Source organism: Podarcis filfolensis (genome assembly GCF_964270895.1).
Source record: "Podarcis filfolensis genome assembly, chromosome: 6".
Taxonomy (NCBI): domain Eukaryota; kingdom Metazoa; phylum Chordata; class Lepidosauria; order Squamata; family Lacertidae; genus Podarcis; species Podarcis filfolensis.
Window position 1 is genome coordinate 30815852 of NC_139609.1, and position 25696 is coordinate 30841547.

General features: G+C 43.7%; 2 protein-coding genes across 6 annotated transcripts in view; one reads left to right on the forward strand and one right to left on the reverse strand.

The window, feature by feature from the left end:
- Positions 1-363: 363 nt before the first annotated feature.
- Positions 364-25493, forward strand: MCOLN3 (mucolipin TRP cation channel 3). 5 transcript variants are annotated; one of them, XM_083620690.1, is made up of 15 exons: positions 1628-1703; positions 1875-1916; positions 5839-6071; positions 8494-8661; positions 11450-11603; positions 12334-12418; positions 12503-12599; positions 13793-13892; positions 15292-15404; positions 15511-15660; positions 16783-16884; positions 17018-17140; positions 17983-18189; positions 20483-20613; positions 23268-25493. In XM_083620690.1, the coding sequence occupies exons 3-15, from the start codon at positions 5841-5843 to the stop codon at positions 23272-23274; spliced, it is 1668 nt and encodes a 555-aa protein (XP_083476816.1). In that variant the 5' UTR covers positions 1628-1703; positions 1875-1916; positions 5839-5840; the 3' UTR covers positions 23275-25493. The 5 variants fall into 5 exon arrangements, with proteins under 5 accessions (XP_083476814.1, XP_083476815.1, XP_083476817.1 ...); XM_083620688.1 differs by lacking the exons at positions 1628-1703; positions 1875-1916 and adding an exon at positions 364-578; XM_083620689.1 differs by lacking the exons at positions 1628-1703; positions 1875-1916 and adding an exon at positions 377-587.
- Positions 745-25696, reverse strand: part of LOC310765589 (uncharacterized protein) — a 28523-nt gene continuing 3571 nt past the window's right edge. Inside the window, exons 2-4 of the mRNA XM_083620792.1 lie at positions 16466-16539; positions 9666-9768; positions 745-1289 (exon numbers count right to left, since the gene is read on the reverse strand). Coding sequence (XP_083476918.1) covers positions 1159-1289; positions 9666-9768; positions 16466-16539 — 308 coding nt within the window. The 3' untranslated portion in view covers positions 745-1158. The remainder of the gene's footprint in view (positions 1290-9665; positions 9769-16465; positions 16540-25696) is intronic.

Below are 25696 nucleotides of genomic sequence, written 5' to 3' on the forward strand. Positions count from 1 at the left end.
TTCAAGCCTCTTCGCAATGACAAGGCAGTGATCCATGAAGAAGTCGTAGGAGCCTACATACACAACACAAAACACTTGGAAATGTACATCCAGTTTTTTCCGTTATTTTTTTTTTTTTTTGTTATACGTAAATTTTGCACTGGGCAATGCCCATTAACTTTGGGGGACCCAGGGCCTTCAAACATTTGTGTGTGTGTGTGTCTCAACTTGGACTTCTGCTGCTGCTGCTGTAGATGAAGAGAGGTAAGTAGGGCGGCATTTCTGGTCTAGTTTGTGCACACACTGGCTATCTTCTCCTGAGGGAGGCGGAGGCCCAAGCTGCTGTTGCTGCTGCAGGAGCGCGCTTCGCCAGTCACGTGGCGCGTCCTCCTCCTGCGCCGCCCTCGCCGCTGCAGTTCCTGCGCCCGGGCAGCTTCGCCGGCACCAGCTCGGAGTGAGGGGCCGCCCTCCCGCCTCCTGCTGAGGAGGACGCTCCCCTCCTCCTCCTCCTCCGCAGCAGGGATGAAAGCGGACTCCCCTTGAGGCGCCGGCCGCCTCCTCCTCCTCCTCCTGGCGATGCGCGCGCCCTTCCCGGGCAGGTAGGGCAGGTGAGCGAGCGGCGGTGGCGCGTTGCCCTCTCCGCGGGCATCAGGTGTCGCTTTGCGCCCGGGCGCGAGGAGGTCTCTCTCTCTCTCGGCGTCCCTGGTGGTGTCGTGTTCAGCCGGCGGCGTCCGTATGCGCTTGGGGCCGCCTCAATGAGTAAGTCGCCCGGAGAGGCTGGTTCACGGATGGGGGGAGCGCATGGAAGGGAGAAGCGCGGTAGGCTCAGGCGCCCCAATGCGCTGCTTCTCTCGCCGTCCCTCCAAAGGTCAGTCCGGGCGCTCCTGCTTTCTCTCCGAGGCAAGGAAAGGCTCTCCTCCTGGTTGAAGATCCCGCGGAGGTCATATAACCGGGGTGGGGGCAGGGAGAGGAGACAGACCTTCCCCGCTTCGTTTTGTGGCCCTTCTTCAAAGATGCTGGATTTTGGAGCTGAGCATCAGACAGGCAGGTGGACGCGCACAAGGATTTTTAAATGAATCTCTTTCCCATGATCAGTTGGTATATGGAAATGGATGCTTTCGTTGAGATTCCTGCTTTGCAGGGGGTTGGACTAGATGACCCTTGGGGTACCTTCCAATTCTATGGCCCTAGGGATCCTTGCTTCTCTTCTCCAGTGCTTTGGAGGGAACTCATTGGTAGAGGGAAAGGCACTTTGTGCATGTTCAGAGGCATAGCCTGCTTGGTCAGATTTTCAGGGATGAGGGGTGGCACTGGAAATAGATGGGGCTGCAACCTTTAATTGGTTAATATATTAGATTCAGCATCTTGCAATTGACTAAAAGGAGACCCTTATTAAATGGACAATTAAAAATGTAAGTTAAGTATCAATTTGTTTTATTCATGGATTTTGGATAATTTATACCCAAGCTTTTCCCCTTTGTTTCAAAACTATTCTTTAGTCATGTAAGCTTATGCAGATTTAATCACATATCTGATTAAAACCAATTTGATTTATCCGTACAATGACTTATACTTGAAAGTTTGACTGCAATCCTAACCACACTTATCTGGGAATATGCCCCATTGATTTCCTTGCTTACTTCCTAAGAGAGGCTGGGATGGTGAAGATGAAGTCAACAGAAACATGCTTGTTGTCTCCACCTACAATCTCTAGATCAGTAGATGTGGGACTCAGTGGCGTAGCGTGGGTTGTCAGCACCCGGGGCAAGGCAAGTAATTTGTGCCCCCTAACCCGGAGCAGGGTCCCCATAGATCCCCTCGCGAGTGCGAGCGCCCCCCCAGATGTTGCGCCTGGTGCGGCCGGGCCCCCCTGCACCCCCCACGCTACGCCACTGGTGGGACTTTGATATGGGTATATCCAGTAACCTTGCAGAAATGTGAGTAATCACTCCAAATGCCTGATGATTTTACCCATGTGGCCATGACAAAGTTTCTTGTTCAAACAGTAACACAAAATGTGGAAACTTTGGACATGAAAATGTTCCTGATCAACGCATTTGGCAATTTTAATTGCAGTCATTTATGGATACATTAGGGACTCTGTGTGATGCTCCTGTTAGTTAGCAATTTTTTGCATGTATCCGTGCTGCGTATCTTGTAATGCTATCAGCCGTGAAAATGAACAGAACATCAATTCCTGTGTAAATGTGCGCCACTCTTGCAGTGCCCTTGTTTCCATCAATTGGTGTGTGAGGGAGACAAGAGAGTCGACATAGGTTGGCACTTATCAGCTGCATAGCCAGCCTTGTGGGTTTTTTCAAGCTCAGGTTGTATGTTAACATATTTTTAAAGAGCTAAATTAGGGACTTAAATCTAGTGCAGAAATTTGCTGCATTTGTCTGTACTTACGGACCCTGGTTTGGCAAAAAGTGAATCAAAGTCACTACTTTGTAGATTAGCAGCTGCTTTCTCATGTGTGCAGAATTTTGTTCCAAAAATTGAGCTGTTCTTGTTTTCTATAATGGCAATTACAGTAACCCTATACATGTCTACTCAGAAGTAAGTCCTGTTGGGTTTAATGGAACATACTCTCTCAGGTAAATGTGTATAGAATTGCAGCCTAAATGACCCAAAGAGATCAGGTCAGCATTTTGTGATGTTTTTCACAACTTGATTATATGTATGTTTACTTGAAAGTTAAGGCCCCTATTGGGATTACTTCCCTGCTGAAAGCCGTCATCCAATGTGCATTTCCTTTGGGAAAGGCACCATCAGATTTACTTCTAAGCATACGTTCGGATTGAGCTATACCTGTTCTTAAATGAATGCACTGCACCCTGCTTGTAGGCTCTTGGCATATTTTGGTCACTGCTGCAGGTAAAACGCTAAATAATTCACATACCATTTGCAAGAGATAGGGGCAAGAGAACTAGAAGCAATGTCATCGGTCAAGCTGTAAGCACTTCTACGACATTTGTGTAACAAGTATTTTTTTAATATAAGATATTTATTAAGATTTTTTTAAAGTATTACAATAAAATGAAAAAAATAACAATAACAAAAATACAAAATAGAAATAATTAAAAACACACAAATTTTCCATTGCTTATTTTCCTTTAGCCTGTTTCCCAGACCTCCTCATACCTCCCTTTTTTGTATTCCACCTCAAATTGTTGGTTCAGCAAATCCTTACCATTATGTTTTTACCTATTTATAACCCTTTTTTCATGTTCTCTTAAAGCATTACTACTGGAAACCACTTAATTTCTATCCAACATCATTCTAACATTCGTTAATTTTACAATATTTCTGTAGATAATCTTTAAATTTCTTCCAATCTTCTTCCACCGACTCTTCTCCCTGGTCTCGGATTCTGCCAGTCATTTCTGCCAATCCCATATAGTCCATCACCTTCATCTGCCATTCTTCCAAAGTGGGTAAATCTTGTGTCTTCCAATACTTTGCGATAAGTATTCTTCCTGCTGTTGTAGCGTACATAAAAAAAGTTCTGTCCTTCTTTGGCAGCAATTGGCCGACCATGCCCAGAAGGAAGGCCTCTGGTTTCTTCAGGAAGGTATATTTAAATACCTTTTTCATTTCATTATAGATCATCTCCCAGAAAGCCTTGATTCTTGGGCACGTCCACCAAAGGTGAAAGAATGTACCTTCAGTTTCTTTACATTTCCAACATTTATTATCGGGCAAATGATATATTTTTGCAAGCTTGACTGGTGTCATGTACCACCTGTATATCATTTTCATAATATTCTCTCTTAAGGCATTACATGCCGTAAATTTCATACCTGTGGTCCACAACTGTTCCCAGTCAGCAAACATAATGGACATTTGTGTAACAAGTAGAGCAAAGGGGATGTTCTCCATTCGCCAGATGTAATCTTCTTTCTGGGGACCTCAAATCTAAATCAGCTGCACAGTTGCAACTAAGACTTCCAAGTACCTTCCTTCCCTTTGCTACAAGGTTGGGGAACCTGTGCCCATCCAGAAATTGCTGGACGGAAACTTCCTTCATCCCTGACTACAGGCCACCCTAGCCTTAACAATATCCGGAAGGCACCAGGCTTCCTGTTTGACAGCCTCATTGCTGGTCAGAGAAATAAGTTAGTAAATTAAAACTCGGGGGTAAAGAGATGCTTTCCCTTTAGTTTCCTCACCTTTAAAGAATCTGCATTCTGCAAATAATTATCTTGATACCGATTTGTATTTAGTGAAAGCGAGGTTTCCCAAACTTGGGTCTCCAGTTGTTTTTGGACTACAGTTCCCATCACCCCCAACCACTGTACCTGCTAGCTAGGGATGATGGCATTTGTAGTTCAAGAATAGCTGGAGACCCATGTTTGGGAAACCCCGTGTGAAAGGATGGAGAACCCGAGGCTTTCCAGATGTTGCTGGACTACAACTCCTAGCATTCCCTGATGATTGTCTATGCTAGCTGAAGCTGATGACTGGAGCACAATACCTGGAGAACCGCAGGATTGCTGATTTAGTCAATCTGTATCTTGGAACTGTATGTGGGTAAGAAATAAAGAACACTCTGATCTGATGACCCGTATTATAAGAAATACAGATAAGTTCCAATTAAGAATTTATATGCAAGGGTGTGTTTTTTTGCATAGCTTTTTATTTTTTAAGAAATCTGTCTTCTATTGTATCCAAACTCTAGTAGGAAAACCAGAAAAAAACCAAGATGTGGAAATACTGCGTTTATGGAAAATGCCATTGCTCATCTCTAAAAATAGTGCTTTCTGTGAGTGAAGTATGGGAACTGTGTGTGAATTAGTTTTTCTGTACTCTTAACTAATTCACCCTTCCCTGCTGTGCTTAGTTGATGACCTAATAAGCCTGGTCATATGGACTGGCTGGTCCTTGGGATGAGTGTATATACCTGGTTTCTGTTTTACACCGTACACATCTGGGCTGTGCCACTCCTAAGGGCAGTGGTTCTCAAAGTGGTTCTTTCTTCTTGGGCACAGTTTCAGAATAAAAATTTGGTCGTACCACACCAAATCTTCCTATTGATAAGAAATACTTTGGAAAACAAAAAGAAACCAACTCCTGGCAGTGCTTGATATATAACATAGAACACAACTACTTTATAATATGATCATGGGACATGCAGAAAGTATAAAAAACAATGCAGCTACATAAGAACATGGGACCATTCCCAAAATATAATTGTAAACGAGCCTCTTACATATGTACCTTATGTACGTATTCAAACTGAATGAGAGAGGCATGAGCTTGCTTTTGCTGGGTAATCTCATTTATATTAGGTCTAATTTGAGACAAGCAAACTCTCATCTCCTCATCAACACAAAGAAGGCTTTCTCTCTTCTGATCTTTCATATTTGTCAAGAGTTGAAAATCCCTGTTCACAACACCATGTTGTGGAGAACTGCAGCAGAATAGCTAATGCATTCTCTCCAGCACTCTCCAGCACAACACAGCAGTTCAAGGTCAAAACGAGGATTATCCTCAATATCATTTGATGTTCTCGCTCTCATTTTGAAAATGTATCTGTCCAGATTCTGCAAATTAAAAAATAAAATTCTGATACGATGCTACACCAAAATGTTTAAGTTTCTTTGGTCCTTGAATCTTCCTGCCACACCATCTACTCCTGCCACACCCTTTGAGAACCACTGCCTCAGGCGGTTGGGCCAGATGACCCTCAAAGGTCCCTCCCAACTCTACAACTCTATGATTGTCTGATTCCTTCATGGAGACGATAGTCCAGCTCATATAGTAGAGATGCTCCTAACCACAAGTATAATGTTTTCTGTTAGTCATTCTGAGCTTGCTAATGTCTCTTTGGTTTAATCACTGGGTTGCACATTCCAGCAATGGAAAACCCTGAAGTGGTGGTTGTAAGCAGCTGCAGTTCCCATGATGATGAAAACGTCTACAGCTACAAGAGGCGCCCTTCAATGTGTCAGGAGTTGCTTCTGGAAGATCAGCTGAGAAGGAAACTTAAATTTTTCTTCATGAACCCCTGTGAAAAATTCTGGGCCCGGGGGAGGAAGCCTTGGAAACTTGGGATACAACTTCTGAAAATTGCCATGGTTACTATCCAGGTGAGAGACAATGGGAAAGCTGCAGGTTGCCTTTTAGAAACGCCCCAAACCATATTATGTTGCTTGGACGGGACTGCAAGAGGCTATTGATACTGAATTGAGATACAGTGGTATCTTGGGTTAAGTACTTAATTCGTTCCGGAGGTCCGTACTTAACCTGAACCTGTTCTTAACCTGAAGCACCACTTTACCTAATGGGGCCTCCTGCTGCTGCCGTGCCGCCGGAGCACAATTTCTGTTCTCATCCTGAAGCAAAGTTCTTAACCTGAAGCATTATTTCTGGGTTAGCGGAGTCTGTAACCTGAAGCGTATGTAACCTGAAGCGTATGTAACCTGAGGTACCACTGTACTCATTTGAGAAATACATTTCTGGAATTACTTTTAATACTAATGGAAAATGTCAAAACTTGAAATAAAATGGAAATGGCTTCAGTGTTTCAAATTATGAAAGTTTGCGAGAAAAATAAACTCCTCTGTTATTGGAGGCCCAGTAAACACCCAGCTATGCCACTAAGCAAAGTGAGAGGTGGGAGCTACCCCTGCTTGTTCTTTCGGAGCCCTCTAGATCAGGGTTTCCCAAACTTGGATCTCCAGCTGCTTTTGGACTACAATGCCCATCATCCCTAGCTAGAAGGACCAGTGGTCAGTGATGATGGGAAGTGTAGCCCAAAAAGAGATGGAGACCCAAGTGTGAGAAACCCTGCTCTAGACATTTCCTTTTGTTGTCACATGACCTGCCCTGGGCCTCCTAATCTAGCTTGTTGCATCAAGCATGGTGGACAGTATACAACTATACACCATACATTTCCCCCTCACAGAATCCTAGGGACTGTATCTTCAGAGAGATTCCCAGCACCCTCAACAAACCGCAGTTCTCAGGATTCTCTGGCAGAAGCAATGTGCTTTGAAATGTATGGCGTGTACGCAGCCTGAATTGTCACCAATGGTTATTTTTTTGGTTGCAAAATTGACCCCTCCACAACAGTGTTGGGAGTAAAATCCAACCTTCAGGCCAGTCAGCTTCTTCACACGGAGAGGGGAGGGGGTGTCATACTGTCCTTTCTCTCAGGCTGCAAAGCGCCTCCAGCTGACATATATTTAGAGTCAGTTTTATAGCCATTGCACTGTCTTCACCTTTGCAGATCCCAGATAATAAGCTCTATGTGCAAATAGAGTGAGAGAGATGTGAAGGTTAAATTTGCAGGAAATCCACTGCTTGCATTCAAGGCCCAACAACGGAGTGGAACCAGGGAGGGATACACCCAGTAAACTGAGAATATACTCCTACCTTGCCAACTTTTTCTTTGCCAAATCATTTAAGAACCGAAGAGAATAATAAGGTTGCATTTCTGAACTCAGCCCTTATAAGTTTATGGTAAAGGTAAAGGGACCCCTGACTATTAGGTCCAGTCACGGATGACTCTGGGGTTGCGGCGCTCATCTTGCTTTATTGGCCAAGGGAGCTGGCGTACAGCTTCCGGGTCATGAGGCCAGCATGATTAAGCCGCTTCTGGCAAACCAGAGCAGCGCACGGAAACGCTGTTTACCTTCCCGCCGGAGCAGTACCTCTTTATCTACTTGCACTTTGACGTGCTTTCGAACTGCTAGGTTGGCAGGAGCAGGGACCGAGCAATGGGAGCTCACCCGTCGTGGGGATTCGAACCGCTGACCTTCTGATCGGCAAGTCCTAGGCTCTGTGGTTTAACCCACAGCACCACCCGCGTCCCAAGTTTATGGTAAAGTGCCATAATTGTATTATTTTAAAAGGGGAGGGATTTATACGATCTGAAGAGAAACCAGAGTATCATAATTGTATTATTTTAGATGCCTGCTGAAAACGTTTTCGACGGGCCTATCCAGACACATCATTGGTTACAATATTTTTTGCTCTATAAGACTCACTTTTTCCCGCCTAAAAATTAAGGGGAAATGTGTGCGCGCCTTATGGAGTGAATGCAGGCTGTGCAGCTATCCGAGAAGCCAGAACAGCAAGAGGGATCACTGCTTTTGCTGCGCAGCGATCCCTCTTGTTGTTCTGGCTTCTGAGATTCAGAATATTTTTTTTCTTGTTTTCCTCCTCCAAAAACTAGGTGCGTCTTATGGTCTGGTGAGTCTTATAGAGCAAAAATGCGGTACATGTTTTATTGCGATTCATTTTTCAAAAGGATGTTTTTCACTGTTTTTAAATACATTTTTATTTTAAATTACAGATGTGTGTTTGCTACCCTGGGATCTTTCGGGAGGAAGGGTGGGATATAAATTTGATAAATATAAATATGGTCTTAGCCATAGCTGTCCACACAGCAGAGAAATGACCTGTGTAGAAACGTGCAGCTTTTAACCAGCTGAAATTATTTGGAATATAAAAAAAACAACTTTTGCTCTCTTTTCTTTCATTCATTTTGTGTGCGGTTGCCTTCAGCTGGTAGTGTTTGGGTTAAGCAACCAAATGGTAGTGGAATTTAAAGAGGAGAACACAGTGGCTTTTAAACATCTCTTCCTGAAAGGCTACACGGACAGACTGGATGACACCTATGCAGTTTATACGCAGATGGATGTCTATGATCAGATCTATTTCGCAATAAATCAGGTAACTTCACTTCCTACGAGCCATCTAGAAGCAATTTACAATACAATAAATATAGCAGCTGGGGTTATTCTACAAGGGTGCCGTTTCCCATGAAATTTAAAGCTGGCTTAAAAAAAACCAAGCAACTACTCCCCGACTAGGTGGAACGCTCTGTCACAAGAGACTTGGGCCCTGCGGGACTTGACATCTTTTCGCAGGGCCTGCAAGACGGAGCTGTTCCACCTGGCCGTTGGTTTGGACTCAGTCTGACCCTTACGTTTCCCTCCCCTGATGGTTTTGATCTATGGGCTACTATTAAAATGAGGTTGCATTTTAAATTGTATTTTAACCCATATTTTAATAAACTGGTTCCCCCCCATTATGTTTTTATTGTAATTTTACTGGTGTTAGCCGCCCTGAGCCCGGCTCTGGCCAGGGAGGGCAGGGTATAAATAAAATTTATTATTATTATTTACACCTTTCTCCCACCTTTTACTTGAAGGAGCTCAAGACTGACAAAGTACAAGGTTCTGTTCATACATTACCCTCAAAACAACATTGTGAGACGGGCTGGGTTGAGTGGCCCAAGGTCACCCAATGAACTTTATAGATGAGTAGAGATTTGAACCTGTTGGATTGCTCCTACAGACTTTCTGTACAGACAGAATTGCACAACAAAAGTAGTCAGCACTAAAACTATTTTCAGGTGCTTCTGCAGGGAATGGGGAACCTGTTAGTCCTCCCCGTGTTCTTGGACTTTAGCTCCCTTCAGCCAGCAGAGCTTAATGGTCAGGGATGATGGGCATTGGGAGCCCAGCAACATCTAGAGCGCCACAGGTTCCTCCATCTCTGTGCTGTTGTCTGCAGAGGGAGACCTTTAGCCCTGCCCCAGAGCTGTATGACTCATTCAGCTTTTTGCTTCATTTTCAGCAAAATCATGCAGAGGTGTCTTGCACATTCCACAGAGAAGTAGGGACCCTCACCTAGTTTGCATGGTTACAGAGAGTGAGGCCAAAAGAATGTACCTGCAGATCTGCCGTACCAGTGTTCACTCCTCAAGTGATAATGGCTAAAAAGGATTTGGGTCAGCTGTATGGTGTAGGGCAGATAATGGCTGATCTGTGGTCCCTGAAAAACATATTGCACAAGGCTTCTCAAGTGCTGACAGTCAGATGAATGTCTATGCATTGCAGAATGTTCTGCCCCTCAGAGTTTGATTTCAAACCATGCAGGCTAAAAATGGGCGTGACGTCAGGTGACTGGCCCCAGCCACCTGTTAAGCTTAGTTCATGGATGGGTGTGTCAAGATGAAGGAACCCACCTGCCAGATTGATCTAGTCCCCCACCCTTGGGCTTAGGTGAAGAAGTCTACTTGAGCCCAAATCTGGGACATGCACTTGTTTTGATAGCAGCTTGAAAACCATTTTCTCACCACAACGTTTGGGAGCTAAGATATGGAACCTGCTTCTGTCCTTGTCTGGCTACCTACCTGTTTGGCAAGGCTAACAGTATAAGGATTTCCTTGTATCCCATCTTGTTTCCACGTGGCCCAAGAGACTGTACTGCCTGAGGCAGAGTAGCAAATACTGCCAATTTGGTGCAGAATACATAAGGCCAGTCAAGTTATTTTGGCTCTTGAGGCAACCGCCCCCCCAAAGCGCTCCTCCTTGTCTCTGGGTGTAAAAATCCAAGAATGATTAAATACCTAACCATTTGCTGGCCTTTCAAGAAACCCAAACCAGTTGTCTGTGGTGATCACTTCATCCTGCCTAATGATAGGGCCGGCTCTGTAGTAATTCTGCAGGGTCACAGGCAGGCTGTTATTTGTCTTCAGCATCTGAGCATAGTAATAGCTAATAGATAACATCATCCTCACAAGCCAAACTTAATTCCCAAATCAGAATTCCAGAAACTCCTTCCCACTTATAAACTACCATAGTTCAAGAGCCTGTAGATACAGTCTCATTCAAATTGGTACATGCCTTAGTGTGCTTTTTGTGAGTCACTTGTAGTCACTTGCTGGTTTTCAACTATTTGGGTTTCTGTTGTGAAACTCCCTGTGAAAAATCCTTAAAGGGCAAAGAAACTGCTCATCTTTGTCCTAATTGCTTGTTCTTTGCTTATTTATGGGAAGCAGGCAAATAGAAGCTCAATAAAATGCAGATTCCGATCTCGACTTTGTCCATACAAATTTAACTAAACCCAGAGAAACCAAACATAGCTCAGAGAACAACACTAAATTTATCTGTGTAGATTTAATCATTTATCTGGATGCCCTCAGATGCTCCCTTGACCTGACAGGAGGATGACCTATTTCTGAAAATCAGAAGAGTTTACAAAATGAATAAACACCAAAGACAAGACAATAGAAAATGTTATTTTGTAATTACAGTTACAAAAGCCTAATGCAGCCAATAACATAAAATGCATTCAAAGCTGCACATTTAAAATTAAACATTAAAAGCATGTTGAAACGAAGGTATTTTAAATAATATTTCCAGAAAGGTGATCTGTGCTGGTCTGCTGCAGCAACACCAACAAAGAGTGGCACCTCAATGTTATTATGGCATAAACTTTTGTAGACTTAGACTCCAGTTGATCACCTAAAAACCAAGAGAGGGGACCAGAATATCTCCAAAGGGAGGACGTTCCACACTCATTTCGAACCACCACTGGGATGATCCTGCCTCCGGTAGCTGCTTATCTGATATCGTGCATCAACAGGATGGAGAGAGAGTCATCTGAGCTTTCTCTTGATTGTCAGGCAGGTTCATATGGGTTCATTAACCATCTGTCAGTTTTGGGTTAGTATTTACAGCTGCGTACCATATCTGTTGGAAATCACGCCTACGAGAAGAAAGGAGCCGAAGAGACACCTATGGCCATATGCCAATACTTCTACAAGCGAGGAACCATTTGTCCTGGAAATGACACTTTTGATATTGATCCAGAAATTGAAACTGGTAATATATATTTTTATTACTCAAGTCTTGTGTTTGAGAGAGAGAAGGGGGTGGGGAAGAGGTCAATTTCCTGTCATCACTCATATGCAATACCAACTGTTACTCTTGAGGTTTGTACACACACCATCTCATTCTAGAATCAATGGAGACTTAAGTACTTGGTTTCCTCCCCCCCTATATAGCCCACATACATAATCTAGATCCATTGTGTTGCTGTTTTCCCCTGGTTTTTATTTATTTATTGAGAAACTGGTGTTCATTCTGAAATAAGAGCCCATTTCACATTGATTCAGCATTGCCCCACATTTGAAAAACAGATGTCGGCAGTCCTGACACTGAGGGGCTTATCCTTAACTGCCCAATGAAGTTGTGGGTGGCTGTATACCAAGATCACAACCACCACTTCCTTCTCCCTTCTCCTGGGGCACAGTGCAGGGAGAAAAGGTTACACGGTGGGTAACTTAATCAAAGGGAGAGCTTCCCAATGCATGTCAAATCAAACATGCCTACCCTTGTGGACAGCAGGATCTTCCCAAACCTGGGTTTCCAGCTGCTTTTGGACTACAGTTCCCATCATCCCTGACAACCGGTCTTGCTAGCTAAGGATGATGGGATTTGTAGTCACAAAACAGCTGGGAACCCAAGTTTGGGAAAAACTGATCTAGACTCTTCTTTGCCTTGCGAGATGCCGAGTACGTCCCACAAAATCTGTCTTGTCTTTTCCTCACAGAATGCTTTTATGTGGAACCCATGCTGCCTTTGGAAAACAGGACACTGGGGAAGAATGTTTTCAACTTCACTCTAGACTTCCATAGGTGAGGCGGGAGTTCTCAGTTGCTGGTGTGCTCGCATGTTGTTGTTGGTAAAAGTGAAATAAAACCCCCAAACTCTTCTTCTAGACTTGTGACTCTGCAGCTCACGTTCAAACTGAAGGCTATCAATCTCCAGACGGTTCGTCATCACGAACTACCAGATTGCTATGATTTCACACTGACAGTAAGTACAGGCTTCAGGTTCAAATGTTCTGTTCCCATTTGCTGTAGGGCCCCAACCAGCTTTTTCAAAGGGTGGGTTGGAGAAGGGGTGATGTGAACCCAGGATCCCATCAAAGCCTCAAGAAGATGTGCGAGGCAGAAAGGGCCTAGCAAATCATGGGGCTGAAGCTATCCCTTGCAAGGGGCACCAGATGCCAAGTCATGTGGTAAGGATCATTTCTGTTATTTTAACATCAATAGTTTGGTTCACCATTTGCAAATACTTATTAAACAATATTAAAGCATATGGAACACAGGTAAAGTGTATGGACTTGCACTCCAGGGATATCCAGTTTATGAAGTATAAATTCATGTTTCTTTTTCCATTACAACTTGGATTTTGCCGGTGGAGGATATGGAGGATGAGACATGGACAAAGTGATAATAGCCAAGGGAGGAGTTGAGGAGTTGAGGAGATGTGAAGAGTACCGAAGCCCCGTTTTCCTTGAGGCAGTTCAGCTATTTTGACTTCAAAGATTTCATCAGTGTGCTAAGGGCATCCTTGCAGAAGTGCTGAGGGGGGGGGAGGGGGGACCACTTATATGTTGGGTCCTGGCAGGCCAACTTGGTGGTGTTGGGCAGCGGCGCTCCAGTCAGTGCTAGCCAATGAGCTGCTATTTTAATTCCTCCCACTATCCCTGAGCTGGGTTTTTGCCAAGGCACTGTGGGAAATTAAAATGGTGGCTTCCAAGCCTAGTTGCCTGGTGCCAACTGAAGCACAGAAGAGATTTTTGAAAAAGAAGATTCTGGGTCAATCATCTGTTGTGGGCATTGCCATCTGCCCAAGGATTCCAGGCGTCAACTCCAGGCCTGTTTTCAAGAATATAATTTTGGCTGTCATGGTGCAGCAGTTATAGCTAAACCAGGAATAGCCAAGGTGGCACTCTCCAGATGTGGTTCATCTCCCATCATTTCTGACCATTAGCCATGTTAGCTGGGGCCAACAGGAGCTATAAGCAAACAACATCTGGCAGACACCAGATGTTCTTTCTTTTGAGCAAACAATTGGGAATCATAAGATGTTTCAATCCAATGTGTTCTTGCTAGAAGAATGTTTGTCAGATCCAGTCTGTCTTAATGGCACGTCAGTGTGATATATGGCTTCAGAGCTTTCTCTCTAAATAGATAACTGCTTTTTTGTCTCTGATCCCACAGATAGAGTTTGATAACAAAGCACACAGTGGAAGAATCAAAATTAGCCTAGACAATGATATTGCCATTAAGGAATGTAAAGACTGGCATGTTTCTGGATCACGTAAGTAAAAACCTCATATTCAAGGTTTTCTTTGCATCTAATGTCCAGGTCTTTAAAAAAATGCAAATTCAATCAGTGCAACAGGTGGGAGAGGATGAATTCCACCCTGTATCAGCTTTGACTGTATCACTTTCTTGAAGGTTTCATATTCATGAGCATGTTCCCTCAAGTTCGCTGAAAACTTTGACTAGTAGAATTGCTTGGCCAACCCAAGTTGCACCATGATCCAAATATTAACGAAAAATAGAAACCTAATCTCCACTGAGGACAAGTCTCCCAATAGGAAATCGACTTCTCACTGATTAGCATCATTGCTTAGGGCTACTTTTCATTTAGCACTTTTTAAAGATAAGCAGTTTATGGATATTGTTGGTGTTACATATTTGAGAAGGAGAAGGAAGGCATAAAACTATTTAGCAAGATGACATTTAACACTCTCTTAAAATAAAAAACTATTGCCATTGGCTTTGGGGCTGAAGTCCAGGACCTCAATAAAGGTGTGTCTGGCTTTTATACACAAACACACACACACACTGTGTGTGTGTGTGTGTGTGTGTGAGAGAGAGAGAGAGAGAGAGAGAGAGAATATGCACACTTTACTGAAAAATAAAAAGTACATAATTACAAGTGCACAGAGTAAGATAAAACACAAAAATGAATAGTACCCATGTAGAAAACAAAACATTTATGTATGCGACAATAGCTGCACAGATGCTACCAGCCCAGAGATGGAAGGAAGAAAGAGTCCCTGCCAGAGAGGAATGGCAAACTAAGCTGATGGACTAGCCGAAATGGCAAAGCTGACTGGAAAGCTCAGGCACCAAGAGGATAAAAACTTTTTAAAAGAATGGGAAAAATTTATAACTTACTTAGGAGACCACTGTAAGCAGATGAAAACATTAGCAGGATTTTAATATCACTTGTAATGTAACAGGTATTATGCATAATATGGATGAATACAAAATATAGATTAGGAAATAATATGTAGCTGAAAATGTTCACATTAGAACCCATGGAAGGGCTGGGGGGAAGTCACAAGAGAGAAATCTCTTTAAATGGATATGTATTTGGAATTGTTATAAACTTTTTTTGTTTGTTTGCAAAATCTAATAAAAATGAATTTCAAAAGAAAAGAAAAAGGACAAAAAATGAAAAGGAAATTGTATACATTACAAAAATAAAATAAAATGAAACGTTATTGTAGTTATTAGCCCTTAGCCTAATATGGTATTTATAAAAATGAATTCCAAATATCATTATATCCTTCCATGGCAAGTCTACATTTGTAAGATACTACTCTGACCTACACAAACGTACTGGTGTGAATGAGAATGGGGTGGAGGAGGGAATGACAATCACCTACAAGTTTGTTAGGGTTTTCCCCCTCTTTCTCTTCCAGTACAGAAGAACACGCACTACATGATGATCTTTGACGCCTTTGTCATATTGACATGCCTAGCATCCCTGGTTCTCTGCACACGATCTGTGATTAAAGGAGTTCGTCTGCAGAGGGTGAGTGTAGGGTTTGCTGGACAGCACTTCCCAGTGTATTGTCGTTTGCAGCTTCTCATATAATAATTCCTCCCCTTTTTTCCTCTGTCTGTGTCCCCTCTCTCAGGAATTTGTATCTTTCTTCCAACAACACTATAAGAAAGAAGTCTCTTTCACGGATCAGATGGAATTTGTGAATGGCTGGTATATCATGATCATAGTTAGTGATGTTCTAACACTAATTGGTTCTACGCTGAAGATGGAGATACAGGCTAAGGTAGGTAGCAGGCTTGTATGCTGAACAGGAAACAAATGTTTCCTCTGCTCTTCAACTGGCCTTTAATATCTTGGCATCCTAGGTTAACAGAAATCCTATACATGTCAGTTCAGAAATAAGTCTTAAGTTCAATGGGGCGTACTCCCAGCTTTGTAGGTCTAGGGATTGCTGCCTAAATATTTTTTGCCTGCTTTCCCCCCCATTCATGTTGTGATGATAAGAAGATGCTGCTGGACAGGCCAATGGCCCATCAAGACCAGCATCCTGTTCTTACATTGAGGCTGACCAGATTCTAGTAAATGGTATTCAGAAGCATTGCTGCTTCTATAACTGTGGAGGCAGACGTCATAGCTGCTAGCCAGATAGCCCTCTCCTCCATGAATTTGTCGAATCCACGTTTAAAGCCATCCAACTTGGAGGCCATCGCTGGCTCCTGTAGGAGCGAGTTCCACAGTTTAAGGTATGAAGTGGGACCCGGAAGCATCTCTGGGCACGTGGAGGAATATCGTCAGTTGTGCATGTATATTAAATAAATGTTCTAATACACACCACTTTCCAAATACTAATTTCATCTAAAACAGGGTTTCCCAAACTTGGGTCTCCAGCTGTTTTTGGACTACAGTTCCCATCATCCCTGACCACTGGTCCTGCTTGCTAGGGATGATGGGAGTTGTAGTCCAAAAAACAGCTGAGGAACCCTGATTTAGAAGCAGCTCTACTCATCTCTCCGGTGCACCTTGAGTCTCTGGAGGCTCCTTGTTCACCTGGGTCATAGTGACACCCCTCAGAAAAAGAATGGCCTTACCTGTCTGCTATTGCTGCAAAAGTAGTTGATGTTTTCCCCTGATTTTTGTCTGGCCGATCTGGGGTGCCTCCTGTCTTAAAGGGAATAGAGAGGGTTTTATCTAGGACAGCTTGTAAAAAATGCAATCCACATATCTTATCAAATGCTACCTCTCACCAAGACAGGTGTTTGATAAGGAGGCAGGTTGTGATCCAGATCTACCTTGCTCCCATCCTCCCAATCACCACCATAATGCTACTAAGATTCAATGCTATTATACCTAATCTGGGTAGTTATACAAAACAGCTAATAACATTCCAAAATTCTGTTTCGTACAGAGTCTAACCAGCTACGATGTCTGCAGCATCCTCTTGGGAACCTCCACCATGCTCGTCTGGCTTGGAGTGATTCGCTACCTAGGCTTCTTTCAGAAGTACAATGTAAGGATTACCTAGGACCTCCATGCTGTTGGTATTTATTTTGTTTCCTGTTGCTATCTAGCTGTACTGAATGCAGGGCTGAAGTCTGATTGGCAATACTGGATTGTTTTGCTTTTTGTTTTGTTTTCTGCAGCTGCTTATTTTGACACTACGTGCGGCTTTGCCCAACGTCATCCGATTTTGCTGTTGTGCTGCTATGATTTATCTGGGCTATTGTTTCTGCGGCTGGATTGTGCTGGGCCCATATCACGTCAAGGTATTGGAATCTAGGGGTTTTTGTTTGTTCGTTTAAGCCTTGCATATAAATTTATTTAGCTCCTTCTGCCCCATAAAAAACCATACCTACTGAGGGAGATGAAAAAGTCACTCGTGGATTTTATTTAGGGCAGCGTGCCCCAAACAGAGTAGTTTCCAAAGCTGTCTGTGCAGAAGAAGAATCCCATTCAGCTTGTGTAACAAGATTTCACTGTCCTCTCCTCTCCCCTGCAGCCTTCTGTGCAGCCTCAGAATCGGCTGCGAAGAGTTGGAGGACTCTCTGTAACATATTTTGGAGGCACACCAGAAAAGGAGAGGAGTTCTGTTGCACAAGTGGCAGTCTGCACAAAATTAGATTATGCCCATAACATCCAGTTTACCTCTGATTGGGACTCCAATTTTGCCTGTCCATTCCTATGTATGGCCCTGTATACGGAGATAGTATTAAAGTACTGTCCAAATGATCTACTATAGTGGTGCCTCGGGTTAAGAACTTAATTCGTTCCGAGGTCCGTTCTTAACCTGAAACTGTTCTTAACCTGAGGTACCACTTTAGCTAATGGAACCTCCTGCTGCCGCTGCTGCGCAATTTCTCTTCTCATCCTGAAGTGAAGTTCTTAACCCGAGGTACTATTTCTGGGTTAGCAGAGTCTGTAACCCGAAGTGTCTGTAACCAGAAGCGTCTGTAACCCGAGGTACCACTGTATTTACTGTACACTATGTGTGGCAGGGACCCGCACATTCCCAATAAGGTATATAACATGTTTGTTTGAAATTGTTTCACTAATCTGTCAAAAACAAACACCTATCTTTTTTTGTTTTGTTCTGGTTCCTCTCTTCCAGTTCCGTTCCTTGAACATGGTTTCCGAATGTCTCTTTTCGTTGATAAACGGAGACGATATGTTTGCTACTTTTGCAAAGATGCAGCAGAAAAGCTACTTGGTTTGGCTGTTTAGTCGGATCTACCTCTACTCTTTCATTAGCCTTTTTATCTACATGGTTCTGAGTCTCTTCATTGCCCTCATTACAGACACCTATGAAACAGTTAAGGTATGTGTGAACCTTTCCAGAGTGATGCATGCTCCAGTTACCTCCCTCTTGGACTACTACAATGCGCTCTATGTGGGGCTACCTTTGAAGGTGACCCGGAAACTACAATTAATCCAGAACGTAGCAGCTAGACTGGTGACAGGGAGCGACCATATAACACCAGTCCTGAAAGGCCTACATTGGCTCCCAGTAGGTTTCCGAGCACAATTCAAAGTGTTTGTACTGACCTTTAAAGCCCTAAACGGCCTCAGCCCAGTGTACTTGAAGGAGCATCTCTACCCCCATCGTTCTGCCCGGACGCTGAGGTCCAGCTTCAAGGGCCTTCTGGCAGTTCCCTCACTGGGAGAAGTGAAGCTACAGGGAACCAGGCAAAGGGCCTTCTCGGTAGTAATGCCCACCCTGTGGAATGCTCTCCCACCAGATGTCAGGGAAATAAACAACTATCTGACTTTTAGAAGACATCTGAAGGCAGCCCTGTTTCGGGAAGTTTTTAATGTTTGATGTTTTATCATGTTTTTAATATTCTGTTGGGAGCCACCCAGAGTGGCTGGGGAAACCCAGTCAGATGGCTGGGGTATAAATAAAATTTTATTAATTAATTAATTTATTATTATTATTTCCTTGTAGGGAACTAATGTTAATGTTTTTCTCCCACTCCCCAGTTATTAAGAAACTTCTCCCTTAATTGGATTGGGGTGCACTGCTATAGAGGGGGCCAGCCCTGGGGACAACTGCTGCAGTCTGGCTGCTTGAGCCAAAACATCTTGTTTCAGCAAAAAGATTGCAGCTGGTCTCTTGTGGAAGGAAGGAGCCCCATTCTTTTCCTCTATAGGCTCTAGGTTTGAAGGGAAGTAGATGGCAGGTGAAGGGACACGGGTGGTGCTGTTGGTTAAACCACAGAGCCTAGGGCTTGCCGATCAGAAGGTCGGTGGTTCGAATCCCTGCGACAGGGTGAACTCCCGTTGCTCGGTCCCTGCTCCTGCCAACCTAGCAGTTTGAAAGCACGTCAAAGTGCAAGTAGATAAATAGGTACCGCTCCAGTGGGAAGGTAAACGGCGTTTCTGTGCGCTGCTCTGGTTTGCCAGAAGCGGCTTAGTCATGCTGGTCACATGACCTGGAAGCTGTATGCCAGCTCCCTCGGCCAATAAAGCGAGATGAGCGCCGCAACCCCAGAGTCGTTCGTGACTGGACCTAATGGTCAGGGGTCCCTTTACCTTTACCTTTACCTTAGATGGATGCCACCTGCTTCACTTCAGACTCCTCCAACTCTTTATCAGCTGAGAATTTTTATTTCTTTTTTTTAATTAATTAAACTTGCCATTTAAAAATGTAAATACTTAAATACAAATCCTCATCTGCTAGCGTTGGAGTTGAGAAAGAAAAAGAGAAGCCATAGAAGAAAACACCAACTCACATAAAGCAGTCAAGGGCCACCAAATAAATCAGCCCCAGTTTAAACATATATGTTTCTATGCCATCCAAACGTCCCAATAGATATCCAAATGAATTCGAAGTTTATAGGGAATACATTCCAGTGCAACAATTGCAGTGAGGTACTTGGAGAATTGCATAGTAGATTTTGGGTTTCCCAAACGCTTGAAGTCCCAGCAACCAGAAGGTTTTGCTAGATACACTTTTGTTGTCCTGCTGTTGGTTCCCATACCACGGGAATATAATTTAAAAGTACGTGGACACTGCAAATATCTAGGATTTCTCCAGGACAAAATTAATGCCAACAGTAACTTCAGACCCAAAGGAAAATATCACTGGACACACCTGCATCATATGCATTGCATTTTCAGCATTATATCTCCAGCATCTATCTGCATCAGACGTTGCCTCCCTATAAAGAAAGACCTTGAAGTCTGCAGCTGAGAATTAGTACCAGCAGATTCTTTTAGGCAAGCATCAAGGCACTGTGCATGTGCTGCCCTAATCTCTAGCCTGTTTTGGGAGTTTTGTGGGGAGGTGGGAAAGCATTAGCAAGAATATGATTTTCCTTCATACTTTGAAGATTCGTCTCCCATGGTTTGAAGAAAGTGCATTTTGCACGTTTACATGACAGGTTTATAAAAATATTTTATAATAAAATAAACCACTTTATCCTTCTCTCCTAGCCCAATTTTTCTACCCAGCAAGTCCACCCACAGTACTCCAACCCCCCCTTTTAAAAAAACAACAGGTGAAATGGTATGCTGAATAACAATTAAAATTACATCTCTCCATTGATTTGCGTACAGTGGTTTGTTTGAGATTCTGTGCATTGATGCTAACAACAACACTTTTTTTTAAGCACTACCAGCAAGAAGGCTTTCCAGAGACAGAGCTCCGTGCATTCGTAGCACAGTGCAAAGATCTACCAAACTCGGGGAGGTACAGGTTAGAAGACGAAGGCCCTGTAACAATCTTCTGCTGCTGTAAAAGGTTAGTAACTAAATGCAAACCCATATGGAGAGTTGTTTCCAGAAAGTATCACTGCTAGCTTGTGCTCTCTGCTCCACCCCAATTATGCAAAACTGAACTGGTTGCTACAGTTTCCAATTTGGCAGTTGCCAGATTACAGAACTGAAGTTTATACAGGCAACTCCCCACTTACATTCCGGGGCCCCATGCACATAAATGAACCTGCGTGAAGTGGGGAGCACCCTCTAAAAGCCCTCCCTGCCGCTCTCTCTTCAATCCACAACAAAAAAATACTGTATCCAAAAATATCCACAACTAGAATTGAAGCTCTGGTGTCAGCAGGAGGCTGGGGGGCATGCAGGAAAACAGCTTCTGCTGCTGTACTCCCCTGCACGCCAGCTGCTAGCTGGGGAGGCTAAGCAGCGTAAACAAAGCCCCACTGTGCCGCCTGTCTTTTCATAAGCTTCCTCCACCCACACTGATGTACTCTTTGGGCTCTGGGAAGGGTGTCTCTGTGAGCCACAAGGACTTTCACACTCTCTCCTACCATTTCTGGGTATGAATTGAATTATTTCCCGGTGCCGCGTGTATGCGTGGTCATGCACGAGTCAAACATATGGAGGTGGGGGGAGTGCCTGTATTACTCTATACTCCAAAATAAGCATTGAGCCACTCTGCATTAAACACCCTCTGCAAAGATGCACTTAGTTCTATTTGAATACAAACTACTGCAGGCATAGGCAAACTCAGCCCTCCAGATGTTTTGGGACTACAACTCCCATCATCCCTGAGTTCTGTAAGCTAGGGATGATGGGAGTTGTAGTCCCCAAACATCAGGCCTATGCCTGAACTATTGCATTTGCCTGATATGTTATTAAATGTGATACCCCCCCCCCCCGGGCAGATTTAGTATAGCTATAAGGGCCTGTGGATTTAAAAACCATCCAGAAATGTGCTTTGGGCAGCTCCAAATGACACCAGGTTTAGGTAGAAATGCATAACACACGCTCCGTAGTCATTTATACCTATATTCACACAGATTTGCATTGAAGCAGCATATCTGAGAGTAGCAAATTAACCATTGAGCAGGATAGGATTTTTGGGCATCTGGAAAGCGAAAGTCTCCCACTTGCATCAGTGTATGCAGGCCCAGAATGAGGTACGGGTGTGTGAATGGGGAAATGTGCCCTGAGTGGCAGGTTGCCCTCCCCCGGTGCTGGTCAGTAGTTCAGGGATGTTGGGAGTTGCAGCACAACAACATTTCACTCCTCACCCCCATTTCAAAGGCAACTGGGGCTGCCAACAAACAGGGCAGCAAATCGCCCTGCTTGCTTCATGTTCTTGGAATATCTCTGGGCCTGTGTGGGGCCAAGAGGCATCCAGGGGGAAACAAATTGGAAAGGGGGTGCCACTGGAAATCTGAGCTTTCCAGCAAGGTAAAGGTAAAGGGACCCCTGACCATTAGGTCCAGTCCTGGCCGACTCTGGAGTTGTGGCGCTCATCTTGCTTTATTGGCCGAGGGAGCCGGCGTACAGCTTCTGGGTCATGTGGCCAGCATGACTAAGCCGCTTCTGGCGAACCAGAGCAGCACACGGAAACATCATTTACCTTCCCACCGGAGTGGTACCTATTTATCTACTTGCACTTTGACATGCTTTCGAACTGCTAGGTTGGCAGGAGCAGGGACCGAGCAACAGGAGCTCATCCCGTTGCGGGGATTTGAACCGCCGACCTTCTGATCGGCAAGTCCTAGGCTCTGTGGTTTAACCCACAGTGCCACCCACGTCCCTTCCAGCAAGGTAGCCTGAGGTAAATTTTTTAAAAATCCAAAAATTGGGATTGGCAGGTATCAAAAGAAAGGAGTGGAGGGTACCACATTGATGACCCCAAACTTAAGGCACGTTCATGAGGGATCCAGACGATGCATTAAGAAGAAAAATTTTGTGGGAAGGGTTTTAATGCAGGGCCATAACAATGGGCCACAGCATGTACCACTGCACTCTTTTGGCAGGAACTAGAAATGTGATCTTGCCCGTAAAATGCAGTACACATAATGTCTTTCGCACAAAACAAGAAGTATTGCTTCATGAAACCAAATGATACGGTGTTTTGAGCACACCAAGCTCAGCCGTAACTGCTTACATGCACAATCAATTCAATTATCAGACATGCAGTACAACCCTACAGCAAGTTTAAAGGTAAAGGGACCCCTGACCGTTAGGTCCAGTCGCAGACGACTCTGGGGTTGTGGCGCTCATCTCGCTTTACTGGCCGAGGGAGCTGGCGTACAGCTTCTGGGTCATGTGGCCAGCATGACTAAGCTGCTTCTGGCGAACCGGAGCAGTGCACGGAAACGCTGTTTACCTTCCCGCTGGAGCAGTACCTATTTATCTACTTGCACTGCATGCTTTCGAAATGCTAGGTTGGCAGGAGCATGGACCGAACAACAGGAGCTCACCCCGTCGCAGGGATTCAAACCGCTGACCTTCTGATTGGCAAGCCCTAGGCTCTGTTGTTTAACCCACAGCACCACCCGCATCCCAATACAGCAAGTTTACTTAGAAATAAATATTGAGTTCACTGAGACTTTATTTCCAGGTAACTATGCTATAGTTTTAGTTGTTCCTTTAGTTGTGTTCCAAGGAACTAATCTTGATCCCTCCCCCCTTTTCAAGGTCTTAATGAGAATAGCAAGAATTCTTCAATATATTCGGAGATTCCTGGATGGCGCTCTCATTACAGATACTTAACTGAACCATCAAAGAGAAAATTCCTGTACACAAGGCACGAAACACCCACGAAGGTCCTTGCAAGATTAGCTAACTTTAATTACTTCCTAGTGCATTCATTAGAACTTCAGCAAAAATCAAAGCAGAATTGCCTGGGTTTAGAAGCATTGTTGAATATAGGTATATTACTATCTTAGTCCTACAGGCACCATGTGTGAATACTGTCCACTAATGATTAAGGACACTAGTTGTTTTTCAAAACTGCTTTGTTTGTTTTAGTTCTGTGTACACATCTGCATTACAAGTTGAGGCAGTGGCCTTCTTGATGCTGCCAAGGGATCAGGGCCAAAGTGAGGGTGCAGAGACTATCAAAACTTGTAAAAACCTAATGGGCTTCAGGAGGGCCTTTTTCAGAGGGAACTCACAGGAACTCAGTTCCAGCACCTCTCAGGTGGGTGCTGTTGCCATTCTGTGAGAACGAGGGAGGTGTTCATGGTGAGTTCTGGCACTTCTTTTTCTAGAACAAGAGCACTGGGCTTCGGTCTGATAAAAACATCTTTGAAAAGTACCCAATATTTAGACGTAGCTCAGTGTCTTAGTGCATTAAACAATAAGTTGTTTGGATGAGTTGAATGGAAAGACTCTAGGCCAGAGGTAGCCACCATGGTGTTCTCTGGATGAACTAGATCTCCAACCATCCCCGACCCATGTTTGCTGCCATCCCTGGCTACGCTTGCTGGGGCTGATGAGAGGGCGACATATTGGCTTTCCTGCCCCACACAAAGAAGCATAATTAAATAAGAAATAAAATATATTTAACAGAATTAAGAGTTTACATGGTATTAAAAGTGAAAAAATCATGCTAAAAATATAACTGCAAAGCACAAGAATTTCAATTCAAGCTTTCTCTACACTTGGTCTATGGCACTGTGTGACCCAGCAGGTCCGTGTGTGTGTGTGCGCGCGCAGAAAATAGTTCTATATTTAACGCATCTGCAAATTTGGTGTCTCAAGCATGTGCTGTTTTGGACAACAGAGCAGAAAAAAATTGCTCCACAATGGACAACCTGGGTATTATCCAGCCTATAGAAAGTTCTGTGTTAGGTACAGAAAAGCTCTCCCCTTTAAATCTTCTAATATCACAGGAAACTGCTGTAGTCTTTGGCTAGACAAAATAGATTAAACCAATGACAGTGAGAACTGGGTTGGCAAGGCAGAGTATTATACACTCCACCAGAAATCACGCAGATAGAATTTGCCTCCTTTTATGGCAGGCCTGGAGAACATGTGGCCCTCCAGTTATAGTCCTGCAACATCTGGAGGGCTACAGGTCCCCAATCTCTGCTGGTAGATGCCCCCCCCCGAAGGGTCCCACTCACAGGAAGGAGGCAGTTCCTCTCAAACACTCAAATGAACTGATAGCACTTAGCAGGAACAGTAGCTGGAAAATGGGATTTCCATCCTTCTGGAAAAGGAGTTGGGTCAACTTAGTTGATGAAACCGCATAAAAATCTTTCTAATTTGCTACACAGATGTTCAGGTTTCTTCAATGTGGTGTAAACAAAGTCTTAGTGGCTGGTGTTCTCTGCCATTATTTTGATTTAAGTGGACAACGAGGCCAGGATTGACACTTGCTGGAAAGAAAGAGGAACATTCCTGTGTTTCACATCCATTAACATGAAACAAGGTGGTCAGAGATGTGAACACATTTCATTGCAAATGTAGTGTAATTTTTCAAGCCTTTATATTAAACAAGTGCAGACTATTTGCAATAACGTAAGAGTGGGCAAGCACATAGAACTACTCTAAATATAGCTCTTAAAACAATTCTGCAACTTGTGTTAGATGTTAGAACTGCTAAACACTGGTCCAAAACCTTTATGTGGAACCCGACTTTTATAGATGCCTTATTTGCTAAAATGTATTTACTGAGAAAGCAAATGTGAAAAAATAAAGGAAATCTATTTTTAGACTTTTAAATATTTCAAATGTAAAAGCAACAATCATGACAGAGTACTACTGAATGAGCAGAAAGACTTTTTATGTACTGTGTACAAACTTTGGAAAACATTATGTGTTGTTTGTTCACATTTTATAGGATGCTATGGTTAAGTATTTAACTTGAACGTTAATTAATATCGACACTGAGAATAAATTTTTGTTCAACCTGCACTTTCTCGTTGCTTCTTTCTTGTATTTTGGAAAATGTTTATCGTTGCGGTTTGGCTAAAATGGATCTACCCAAGTTTGTAGAGAATGGTAAAAGAAAGCGGAATCATAAAACTGCAGGGTTGCATTATTACAAAGAAGATTAGCTCCACCTCCCACTAAAATCCTTTATGCCTGCCATCCAGATTGCAACCCACCAAAAGAAA

Coding starts and splice junctions, on each gene's coding strand:
- MCOLN3 (XM_083620687.1), top strand. Junction 6,072..8,493: donor TTGCCATGGTTACTATCCAG/GTGAGAGACAAT, acceptor GGTTGCCTTCAG/CTGGTAGTGTTTGGGTTAAG. Junction 16,885..17,017: donor GCTTCTTTCAGAAGTACAAT/GTAAGGATTACC, acceptor TGTTTTCTGCAG/CTGCTTATTTTGACACTACG.